General features: G+C 50.3%; 1 protein-coding gene across 1 annotated transcript; it reads right to left on the bottom strand.

Annotated features, from left to right (window-relative positions):
- Positions 1-867: 867 nt before the first annotated feature.
- On the bottom strand, positions 868-10,953 carry LOC102871203 (rab-like protein 2A-like). Its single transcript, XM_006888094.1, has 8 exons — positions 10,847-10,953; positions 8,413-8,442; positions 7,198-7,277; positions 6,534-6,613; positions 1,713-1,824; positions 1,430-1,527; positions 1,193-1,276; positions 868-948 (listed from the first exon to the last, which is right to left on the bottom strand). The coding sequence occupies exons 1-8, from the start codon at positions 10,951-10,953 to the stop codon at positions 868-870; spliced, it is 672 nt and encodes a 223-aa protein (XP_006888156.1).
- Between the last annotated feature and the right edge of the window lie 1,400 nt (positions 10,954-12,353).

The raw sequence follows: 12,353 nt of genomic DNA, 5'->3' as shown, positions 1-12,353 counted from the left end.
GTGCCTGCACTCAGCACAAAGGCCCAACACATTCCCACATATTCTACCAAGACAAAACCTTTATTGTAAAAAAAAAATAAGAACATAAATAACAATAAAGCAAATAGTGTGTGAGGTCGTCTTCAGAACTCAACAATGAGTCAGCAGGCTTGGGAACCACAATCAATACTGTGGCGACAGCCCTGGAGCCTCAGCCTCCTGGGATACACCTTTAAGCTTTGGTTTCTTCTTGAAGCCATTCTTAGAGTGTAGCTGTGTGGCCATGCTCTCTACCAGCCATCACGTCTACCACTAACATGAAAAGGACACACTGCCTGCTCTCTGGACTTCAGCCACAGCTCTGTCCCGTTGGCCTCAGTCTGGCTGCTCGCTGAGGTATGGGATATACCTATGAGGGTCCTGAGACACAGCTGGTGTTCAGAAATCCATGGGACGAACAGTTCTTGCTTGAAACCACCTTGGAAAGTTGGGAGACTGGAGTACTGGGGCCTGTGGAAGAAGACAGAGGACCCTGAATTCAGCAGGGTGAGGCAGGTGGTAAGGTAGGAATGCCAGGAGCAGGCCCTGTAGGCAGTGAGGAAGCTAGCTTTTCTTTACTAGACATTTGAGCATACCCCTGAGTCCTATCATTCTCTCAGGCCCTAATTCTGGTGAGGAGGCGCAGAACTCAAGAGACCTGACCAGGGGGTCTGCTGGCCCATGCAGTCTAGAGTGCTGGGAGGGTTGGATGTCACAGGTGGTGGAGGTGGGGAGAGATGAGGGGTATGTAGGTGAAGCAGAACCCAGCTCAGAATTGGTGGGATTCTGGAGGGAGCAGGCTTTGTGAGGCCTCAGAGTGTCCTGGTGAGAGCCTTCCCAGGCTTCTGCTCAGGATGGGGGTGAGGTCTCTGTGCTGCTCAGCTGTCCTTGGTCTGGTACGTCCTCTTCTTTCTGTTCCAACTGGAAATTCTGTGAACAAATTGGCAGTGATGCCAGGTAGACACATGCCCAACCATGGCTAACCCACCCTGGTACGGGCAAGTTTATCTTCATCAGGGCTGCCCTTGTCTGGGTGACCCGCCCTCATGTGGTGGCCCTGTCCTGGTTTGGGTGGCCCCATCCTTGTCTAGGTGGACCAACCCTTCTTTGGGCTGCCCATAAAAGCAGGGAAAACCCTGCTGCTGGCTCACATCCCTACACACAGCCTCCCTACCTCCAACTCCTGCAAAACCTGGTCCATGAAGTCCCGAGAGTTCTGTTTGTAAGACACAGCCAATCGAATTGCATCATTGAAGAGCTATGGCAGGTTGGGGCAATGGTAGGCATTAGGGCAGCGGCTGTGTGCGCCATGGTCTCAATAGCAGTCCATGTGGAAATTCCCACCACCAAACCAGCCCATCCTCTTCCTTCTTCCACACCCTGTCCTACCCTTTGGCTTACAGCCCCTCACCTTCACCACATTTGTGCCGTCAGCAGCAGACACAAAGTACATGGGCAGAGAGAACTTCCTGGCAAAACTGAAGCTTTTTTGAGTCACCTTCATGTCTGCTGTAAAGAGAAGATAGGACACAGTACATTTTGAAGAGCCAAGGGGGCAGGCCACAGGAAGTAGGGGGCTGGGGGCTACAGTGTGCATTCCAGAACAGGGCCCATAAGTGGGCCTCTGTAGACAACAATGGGCTGGGATTTCTTTGGGAAGGGGAGAGGAATGTGCAGTAGTCCCTAGTGCCCACCATCAATCTTATTTGCCACCAGAATGCAGGGGATCTCGGGCCTGAACTCCCGAAGCTCCTCATACCAGGTGTTCAGGTTCTTGTAGGTGATTCTCCTCTGTACATCGAACACCTGCAAGGAGCAAGGTGGCAGCTCAGACTCTTGTTTTGCCTGGGCTGCTTGAGCTGGCCCACCATCGGGACCCTGAGGTGCAAAAGTTGACTCCTGCGTCCTCCACTCCACTTTCGTTCTTACTCTGTACTATCTTGACCACAGCTTGCTGCAGCACTATACCACCTCAGACAGCCTGTTCCCACCACCTGAGGGTGTGGTACGCTTGTGCTGCTATGACGTGGTCACCCATGGTGGGCTGGTTTCAGCAGCTTCCTGACTGAGGCAGACTAGAAGGTCTGATACCTACTTCTGAAAATCTGAGCTGGGTACTGATGCGCTTTGGGTGCAACTTTGCAACTAGTGACTGCAAGTGGCTGAGGAAGATGGCCATCAGATTGATGCTCCTGGAAAGGTCCTGGCCTGGGGCCTCATGTGAGGGGACCCAGGAGAATTCCTGGGAAGTGTCTGAAGCACTGGACCTGGAAACGACTATTAACTGCTGACTTGCATCTTGTTCTGGGTTGCCCTTTGGGCATGTTCCCAGCTTCCTCTTCCCTTTGAGCTAGAACCTGGGCATGGGTGGGTGTCCCTGGAAGGAGGCAGGGCTCTCATCATGTTGGTGCTATGGCTCTGGGAAGGGGGGATCCACCATCAGGAGCAAAGCCATTTTAATGAAAACCTGAGAGGCACTGAAGCTGGTCTGGAAAAGTGTAGGAGACAGTGTGCAGGGCTGGAGCAGATGGCAAACCACCAATCCTGTGTCCACAGCAGGCAGCAACTTTCAGATGCATATCAAGTGATTAAAAAGATCCATCAGAGCTTGAGTCAGATACACTTTAAATTCACATCCTTGCTGCTCAGTACTCTGGAGAGGTCCCTGAGAGCAGACTTTCCAAGTGTAATGTGATCTCCTAACTGCTGGTGCAAAGGCTGTTAATTGTGGATCCAAGTAGATGAAATCATTGACAATTTCACTTTTCCTCCACCTATCAGGATGTCAATTGGCCCAGGTTTTTACTTGCATGTCGTATCGATAATTTCCACGTACTGTTAGATTATCTTTCTTGAGAATCAGAACAAATATAATCTCTTCTAGTCAGTTGGCCAGACAGCTGCCTTCCAAATTTTGTAATATAGACTGATGAGTATGTTCAGGGCTGTTTCTGCCGGTTGAAACATGCCATTTAGTATCTCATCAATCCCTGGAGCCTTATTTTTTTGCCCATGACTTCTAATGTTGCTTGAAAATCTCCATAACCATCTACTCTTTATCATATGCTACTTTCTGAATTTTTTTTTGTATTGTTGTTGTTATGTGCCGTCGAGTCATTTGCGACTCATAGCGACCCTGTGTACAACAGCCCTAAACCGTGCTCTATCCTGTGCCAATCTCATTGCCTCTGACAAACCCATCCCGAGTACCCCAGTCACTGAATCAATCCACCTCATAGAGGGTCTTCCCCTCCTGCGTTGTCCCTCCACTCTACCCAGCATGATGTCCCTCTCTAAAGACCTGTCTCTCCTTACAACATGTCCAAAGTATGTCAGATGAAGCCCCAGAATCCTTGCCTCCAAGGAGCAGCCTGGTTTAATCCTCTCTACGATGAATCTGTTTGTTTTCTTGGCAGTCCATGGTACATTCAATACTCTTCTCCAGCACCACAGTTCAAAGGTGTCAATTCTCCTTCTATCCTCCCTAGTCGTTGTCCAGCTCTCTGATGCATAACAAGTGATTGCAAAAACCATGGCCTGTATCAGGCGGACCTTAGTCTCCAGAGAGACACTGTTGCTCCTCAGTATTTTGGAGAGGTCCCTAACTGCAGACTTTCCCATCGCAATACGTTTTTTGATTTCCTGGCTACTGGTGCCAAGAGTGTTGACCGTGGAGCTGAGCAAACTGAAGCTATGAACAATCTCAATCTCTTCACCATCCATCCTGATGCTACCGATTGGTCCAGTGGTGAGAATTTTTGTCTTCTTGACATTGAGCCTCAGTCCATATTGAAGGCTGCAGTTCTTGACCCTCTGCAGTAAGTGCATGAGGTCCTCCTCAGTTTCAGCGAGCAAGGTTGTGTCATCTGCATAACGCAGATTGTTGATAGATCGTCCACCAATCCTAATGCCACGCCTCTCCTCATAGAGCCCCACCTCTCGTATTGCTTCCATCTTCTTTTGATGCTTCCTGAATCGTTCAAGATTTTGTCCATAACTCAAGGCTTGAATTTGTTTTTCAGTTCTCTTAGTTTGAGAAATGCCAAGCAGGTTCCTCCCTTTTTATCCTCTGCCAGCTGCTTTGCACATTTTATTATAATACTTTGCTTTGTCTTCTTTAGTTTTCCTTTGAAATCTTCTGTTCATCTTTTTTTACTTCAGCATGTCTTCCCTTTGTTCTGACTTACTCTACTGTTTCTAAAATAAATGATAGGGAGCTCTGGTGGCCTAGTGGCAAGAAGCTGCACTGCAATTCCAAAGGCATATAGTTCAAATCCACCAGATACTCTCTGGAGAAGAAGGGACAATCTCTCCTGTGCCAGTCGGCTCTGATTTGACGGTACACGAGAAAAAAAAAAATAAAGTGATAGAATAGGAATTGAGTACACATCGTGTTAAACGGGAGAAACTGGTGTGAAAAAAAGGATGGTGGGCACCAAGCAAGTGCTAAATCCAGCAGATGGGACATTCACTTTGAAGCTTGAAAAACAATCCTCTCTTCTGAGACCAAGGCAATGGTCAAGCACTCCAGATCCTGGATAATGGCCATTCTCAGTGGAGACCCTGAGATCTCTTTGGCCCTGAGCTTCACTCCTGCCTTCCAGGCCCTCTTAGGGCTGGAAACTCATGCATGTTTGGTTTGGCTAGCCTGATTTTCCTAGCCCATGTGAGTGACAACCCCACACTCTTCGCCTTCTGCCTCTTGGAGTGGCAGCCCTTCTCATCTGCTTCGGGTAGGGACTCCATCCCTCTGGCACACTGTAACAGTAGCACCACACTCTGGAACTAAGCTGGTGGAAATGTGACTCTTTGAGACTTAGGAAGCCATGCATGGCCTACCCTTTGACACCAGAGGCCACAGTCTTATCCTCTGAGGCAGAGGTATCTCTACTTCCTGAGATTCTTCCTACAGCTCGGCTAATCTCCAGCTACTTCAGAGATGGCCCTGTCCTTTGAGAGCAACAGATGTAGCTCCTTTGGCCTGTTTCCTGCCTGAAGAATTCCAAGAGGCATTGTTCTTTCCTTTGATTCTTTCTCTATCCCTACAGTCTCAGCTGATGGGTTTAATGCTTTGACAGTTGGCCAGATCCATCAGTCACAGTCCTAACTTCCTTGACAAAAGACTGTAGTCACATCTTTGGTGAGCATTCTAGGGCACTTGACCTTAGTTTGTACAGGAGAATTTCCAAAGTTTCTAACTTGTCATTTTATGAACTTACTTTTTAAGCACATCTTTTACCTCTCGCATTTTGCTCTAAGTGGCAAGAAGAAATCACCAAAGTCCTTTAAGATCTTGCTTAGATATCCTCTCAGCCAGAGATCTAAGTTTATCATTTACAAGATCTACCTTCCACCAAACATCTCAAACCAATTCAGACAAGTTCTTTGCTACTGCATAGAAAACATTATCTGTCATTCCACAGTCCAATCACATGTTATTTCTTTTTAAAGTTCAAACAGGAGCATTCAGTATTTAGTAGTCAGAATTCTACCAAGTCTCTCCAAGACAATTTAGTCTTTTAATATTGTTGTTAGGTGCTGTTGAGTTGTAGGTAACGCATAGCAACCCTATGAACGAAAGACCTGAACACTTGTATAACATTCATTGTTTATCCACGTTCATAGTTCCGGAGGCAAGTTATTTCAGAAATGGATGCCACTCCTGCTTCCAAGCTTGTTTTAATCGGGTAGATCCACCAAACACGGTCTACCATGGGTAACCATTATTGCATTCAACACATCAGTGTCACAGTGCTCAGCATCACAACAACCTCAAATTATCTCTGTACGGCAAATGGACAGACCAGTTCTATACCACTTTCAGTATTAGACACTTAAAACGTCCAGAACACTTCCCAAAACACAATTCCAAAGCCATCTCCCCATTTTACACATTTCCTAGAGCAGCACCCCCATTATTCCAGCTCCACATTCCATCTTTGCTACTTAATGTTGCCAAAACAGAAACACCCCAAGTGAATGGCTTTAACAAACAGACAAGGCATCTGTTCTCAGGTAAAATTCAGAGCACCAGTTCAAGACGATTTTCTCTCTATTGGATCTGAGGGGAAAGTCCCTGTCACTCTTTAATATCTATGAGCCTGGCACTCCCTCAAGATCTCCATATATCTTCACATCACAATTCTCCTGGGTTTAGGAGGTTCTCAGTTCAGGGACCCCAGGTTCAAATGCTGCACTCTGTTTCTGGCAGTAGTGAGGTCCCTCCCTCTTCTCTCTTTTGATCTCTTGTAATATAAAAGGTGGACTTAAGCAGGGCTGGGAGTTGAATGAGGCTTATGGGGCAGGCAGCATGTGCTTTGCTGTGCTGAAGCTGCACCTACTTTGTTGGAATATCAATCTCCACTGGCAGTGTACCTATCACCTTGCTGAAACAGTTTGTCTCAGCCTCAAAGGTCCATAGAGCGGAGCCTCACCCAAAAGCTTGGGGGAGGACATGTGGTTTGAAGTGCCAGAGAGCTCCCCACTCCCACTCCCAGCCTTGCACGTGACTATACCATGATGCAGGCATGAGCCTTGTGGTAGTAGGAGGCATGCATGCTCTGGAACCGCTCCTGGCCTGCTGTGTCCCAAAAGTCTGCAACAGAGACACAGCTGTTACTGCCCAGATCACATCCCCACCATCAGGACTCAGTGCAAGGGCAAGGTGACTGCTGAGTGTGTGGGTGCGCATGCATGTGTGCAGTTGTACATTTGTACTGTCAGGCATGCACTGTGGATTTGTTTACTCTCTCCAGTCCATAAGCTTTTGATTCTGTTATTTTACAGCTCTGATTTTCTTGTGCACATTCAAGATTGCCATGTCTTCTTCGTGGATGCATGTATATATACACAGAAAGATAGTGGGACAGATATAAAACACACATGCATCATCTGTGTTCACCTCTGTGTGCCTGGGTCGTGATAGAGAACAATGACAGCATCTGACATTTCTTACTTGAGGAAGCACCTGTCTTGTATCTCAGGGTCACATCTTCCCTCCGGCAAGGACAGCAGCCCCCTCCACCCTCTGCACTCCCAGACTCTGCACTGGCTCAGATGCTGGGGTCCTCCCTACTGTCCCACTTCCTCAGTAGGGCCTCTTTTCCCAACTTTTGTCCTCTCTCCTCCCACTTCTCACCTCCTCAAGGCCACCTTCCCTTCTCAAAGGGGGAAGCTCACCCACAAGGACGGTCTTTCCATCTACAATGGCCTTGTGCTTGTACAAAGTCAGTGCATACGTAGACAACTGCTGGGGCCGACTAATAGCAGGTCAAGGAGACAGACACGCATAAGGGAGTGAGGGAAAGGCCTTCTGAGATTCAGACGGAATAACACAGATGCTGTGGATAGGCATCCTGACACAAAGGACCAATTCCAAATGCTGCTGGCCCAAGAGGAGCCATCCCAGTACGATGGTCTGTGGAATGCCCAGGCCATCCAAAAGCAAGGAAAAATGAGAATTTCCCAAAGAGGTTGTCATTAGTGGTATTGTGGAGGATGTACAGATGCCACAGCTCCTATAGGAGGGAACCCTCACTCCAGGCTGCCCGGTGGAGGGACAGGTGGGACAGGGAAGGAACCTGTAGGAGGGAACCCTCACTCCAGGCTGCCAGGTGGAGGGACAAGTGGGACAGGAAGAATGCTGTAGGAGGGAACCCTCACTCCAGGCTGTCAGGCAGAGGGATAGGTGGGACAGGAAGAATGCTGTAGGAGTGAACTCTCACTCGCAGCTGCCAGGTGGAGGAACAGGCAGAACAGGGAAGGATATTGTAGGAGGGAACCCTCAATCCAGGCAGCCAGGTGGAGGCAGGGACCCTAACTCTCACTCCCAGGTGCCAGGGTGGGTCTTGTTCTGACCACCTGGGGAGGGAGAGGGACCGGTAGCTTGTCTGTGAAACTGATTCATACTAGAAGACTTCTTAAATGTCAGTGGGTCAGAGCCTGATAGCAGAGAGGATCCCTTAGGAATGGGCTCTAAGGCTTGTATGCCTTCTGTATACCCATGGGTGAGGCAGTGGACAGAGAATTTCTGAAGAAGAGGGGAGGAGGGGAGAGAAAGAAGGAGAGGAAAGGAGGGGAGAGGAAAGGGGAGGCGAGGCGAGGCAAGGCAAGGAGAGTGGTCCTGGATCCAGGATCTTCACTCTACACCCTGTGAACCATGAGCAGTGCCAAAATGCTCACCATCAGGTGACTAAGACACACACCTACCTCCTCACTCCCCTGGGAGGGGCAGGCAAGGGGTAGGGGTGATGGGTAGGGATGGCAGGGGTGAGCGGAAATAACAGGGATGGGGGCAGCCATGGAGGTGGGAGGGACAGCCACAAGGTATAGAAAGTGGAGTCAGGAGGAAGAGGCTGGAGGAAGAGGAGAATGTCTGTTACTTAAGAAGGATACAATCCATCCATGAGGAACCGCTCCATGAGTCTGCAAGAATGAAGTGGTCTCAGCCAGCACCCCTGCTGAATGGCACCCTGGCCACCTATACCACCCCGTTCAGTCTTCTCTGGGGCACGGTGGTGCTGCTCACCCGAGACCCCTCTAGTGTGGGACAAGCACCACAGTGTCTCATATCATCACGGGACAGCCAGGGGTAGCACCTGCTCACCATGAGCAGCTGAAGAAATGAAGATGCCCTGTGGTCCTGTAGGGGAGCACTGTGGCATAATCTGAAGGTCTATTGCTAACCCTAAGGGTGTTCCTGGGCAGTTGAAATCCACCAGCAACTCTGAGAGAAAAGTGGAATCTCCTCCTGTGATTTACAACCTTTGAAAGCCTGTTGAAAGGACAACTGAGTTCATCTGAACTACATGGTAATGAATGGGTTGCTTTGGCCCTGATCTTGGTAAGCAGTATACACAGGAGTAGCCAATCTAAAAGGAGTCCAGCTGGCTCAGGACACTGCCATGGCTGTGAATTGTCCAGTCACTGACAACACCCATTCTGGCCTGGACCTGAAAGCACAGCACACTACACCTATCCCACTCTAGGACCTGTAACCACTTCACCTTCTGCAACCTGTCCTCACACCAGGATCTGTAACCACATCACCCTCCACAGTCTGTCCCTACAAGCAGGACCTGTAACCACACCACTCTCCATGGCCTGCCTCCACATCAGGACCTTCAACCACATCACCTCCACAACTGTTCTCACATCAAGATTGTAGAGTGGAGATCCCAAAGACTGAGTTAGGCATCGGAGTGACAGAAGGGTCATGGAAAAGGTAAGCTCTGTAAGAATGTCTGAACTTGTAAGAAATAGAGACTCTGCAAGTCTTTCCTTATCTGAAATGCCAGGAAGTTGTAATTATGAATTTTTCTTTTTCTGCTTGGTTAGAGAAGCTGTGACCTTGTAGAAGTATTCCCTTATCTAGAAAGCCAAGACTTGTTCAAACTCACAGACCCCTACCTTGCTGAAATTGTGACACTCACACTGACACTGTGAAACCACCAATGAAAGAGTAGTAGAGCTACTTCTTCTCTGTTTCCATAAGGAGCTCCGAACAAAAGAGTTGAGAGAACCTATCCATTTTTGACATGAGTCTCCTTGAGCTCTGCTAGTGTAATAAAGTTCTTCCTCTTACTAATGAGGCATTTGTGGTGATTTACTCCTGAGGTGTCTCCCTGGGTCTTATCTTCCTGCAGTAGAAAGCAAAGCAAAACTCATCTGCACCTAAATCCTCCTGTTAAAGGGAGTTCAACAAACTCAGGCCAGGTCTTGTCAAGAGGGGCACCAGGGCCAAAAGAACACTATAAGCAATTTAAATTAAAAAATATATAATAAAAGAATCTGTTCAAACCTCATACCACATAAAGTATCTACTTTCTTTAAAAAAAAAAACCAAACCAAAACACAATGCTAGAAGGTGAGGGAAAAATCAAGGCAGTTGAGTGTACTCTGTGCCTGAGAGGCCAGGATTTGACTAGCTACTGCTTTCCAGCTTGGATGAACTCCCAGTGGGCACAGAGTCATAGGCTGGAGACAGGAACAATGGCATATGATGCTCAAGTGCCACTGAGAATGAACTGAGGATTTCTCTTTTCCTGCAGATGCCATGGTGCTTTACCACTGTCTGTGTTTCTAGAAACAACTTTTTGACTGGGATACTTCCAGGGACTAAGAACTGATGACTTGTTAATGAACTGAAAACTTGTATTTTGTTGTGTTAAATGAGACTGCACTGGACAAGGGGGCAGAGAGGCACCAGTTCACAAGCCATTTCCAACAAATTTATTTCTCAGCAAGCTGACCACCTGCTCTCCACCTACCCTGTTCTTTCTTTTGGCTCCAAACTCAGGTGGAGAGAAGGGGTGTTTTTTGTTGGGTAACTGACAAAACTACAAAATCCAACTTTACTTCTAATCTACTGGCATGTTGACAGTTTTGCTGTTATGTGCTGCTGAGCTGGAACTGACTCATAGCTGGATTCTCCAGTGGGTTTTCAGAGGTAGTAATCGCTTGGGAGAGTGTCCCTTTTCCACGGAGCAGCCGGTGCATTTGACCTGCCTGACTTGGGGCTAGAGTGCAATTCCTCACTACCTGGTCAAAGGCAGTTCTGGTCATACCTTCTACTGTCTTCTTTTGCTCACACATGGGGACACCTTGCTTTCACCTGCTCACCCAGGGCTGCTTCAAGAGTCCCTGGAGTGGTATGTCACACCTGCTGTCTGGTCTCATGGTGAAGTGTGAGATCCTCAGCCTTCTAACCTAGCTACTAAGGTGCACCCCTAGGCTCCAGCTATGACTGTTTCCTCCCACGTCCACAGACCTTCCCAGGGGTCTTGGAGATGTTCCCAGCCTGACTTTCCCTCCCTGGCCTCTGACATACTTGGACTTGCCCACTGCACTGTCCCTTAGACAGATGATCTTCACGTTTTTGTCAGTGTCGTAAAGGTCTTGGTCCAGTTCAGAGGGTCTGGCTTTGTTCTCGGCCATCAGCTCCAGGTGAGGAAAGGGAAGATGGAGAAGATGCCGTTAGAGAGAATCTCTCCAACACTGCTCAGCTCCCTCGCTGCCTAGAGGGGGCCCAGGGTCTGCAGCCATGCACGCGGGGAGACAGTTCGGCCAAGTAGGGGTTGTCCTCCAGCTTCGCCTCGTGTGCAACTGTGCCCGAAACAGCGCCCACAACCCGGCGCCAGCGAGGCAGGAGAGCGCTGAGCGCCGAGTGACACACCGCCCAGCCCCGTCACGCCCCTCCGCGCTCGTGCCCGCGGCCGGCTCCGATCTCGGCGGGACCCTCTCCTGGATGGGGCCGATGCCAGACCGGTGACCCCCCGAGATCTCTTCGGCTGCAGGACTCACACGCACTGCCTTCCGGGTTAGGGCTAGAGAACCGGCGCAGGGGCGCAGAGGGGTCCTACAGTGTCCTTCAGCTCTGCCCTCCGCAGAGGCCGCCTCCGGACCCCCTGCTGTGCCCACGCCACGCCCCCCCCACCCGTCCGTCTGTCCGCCCCGTGACTGTGGCTCACATGCCGGCCTGCCCACGGGCCACCCTCGACTCCTCCGCACCCCCACCCACCTGTGGTCCCCGTCAAATCCTCTACCTCCGGGCCGGCCTCGCTTTCTCCACCCACCAGAGCTCACCCCGCGCTGCGCTCTGCTTCCGTAGCGGACCGCGTCCTCGCAGCTGCTACGCAACAGCGCAAGGACCCTGAGCTGGGCTGCCCTGACGGAGGCCTGAAGGGCCCCGGCGGGCGGGCTGTCCAGCGCAGTGCCTGGCGAGGGAGGCCGGGCGTCGGGATGAAAGACCCCGGCGAGCGGGCTGTCCAGCGAGGTGCCTGGCGAGGGAGGCCGGGCGTCCTGCTAATCCGGGGCCTGCGACTGGGCGCGGTCCGCTGCCCTTGGGCCAGGGACCAAGTTGAGAGTTCATGCATCCCCAGGCCTTGGGGAGCGGTGGGCTGGTGCTTCAGGTGTGGGAGGCAGGTTCCAAATCTTGTAGTTCCGTGATGCGAAGAATTTGAGGAAATTGCTCGACATTTGTTCACTGAGAGTGGAGACTGAGCCTCATAGGGCAGCACCCGTTGCAGGTCCACTGGGCAGCGTCGGCCCCACGCCTGTGCTCTGCGTAGGGGCGGACGGAGGATGGTGGCGACGTGCTCGTCCTCTGCAGAAACGGCCCTGTAGGGATGGGCCTCCGGAGGCCCTCCATCCGGCTGTCCGGCCTTTCGAAACCGCACCCGGGCAGGGGCCAGCGAGGGTGGGGACAGGTGCTTGGACTTGTGTGACGGTCCAGGAGCCAGGTCGGTGGCTTGGATGGAAACTGTCAAAGAAAACTTCAGAGATTAAGGCAAATTGAGAACGGATAACGAATGTAGAGGATAGTGTGAAACACAGCA

Source organism: Elephantulus edwardii, unplaced genomic scaffold (assembly GCF_000299155.1).
Source record: "Elephantulus edwardii isolate Elephantulus edwardi_28Jun2011 unplaced genomic scaffold, EleEdw1.0 scaffold00064, whole genome shotgun sequence".
Taxonomy (NCBI): Eukaryota; Metazoa; Chordata; class Mammalia; order Macroscelidea; family Macroscelididae; genus Elephantulus; species Elephantulus edwardii.
Note: the sequence above shows the minus strand (reverse complement) of the source record. Positions and strands in the feature narration are given on the sequence as shown.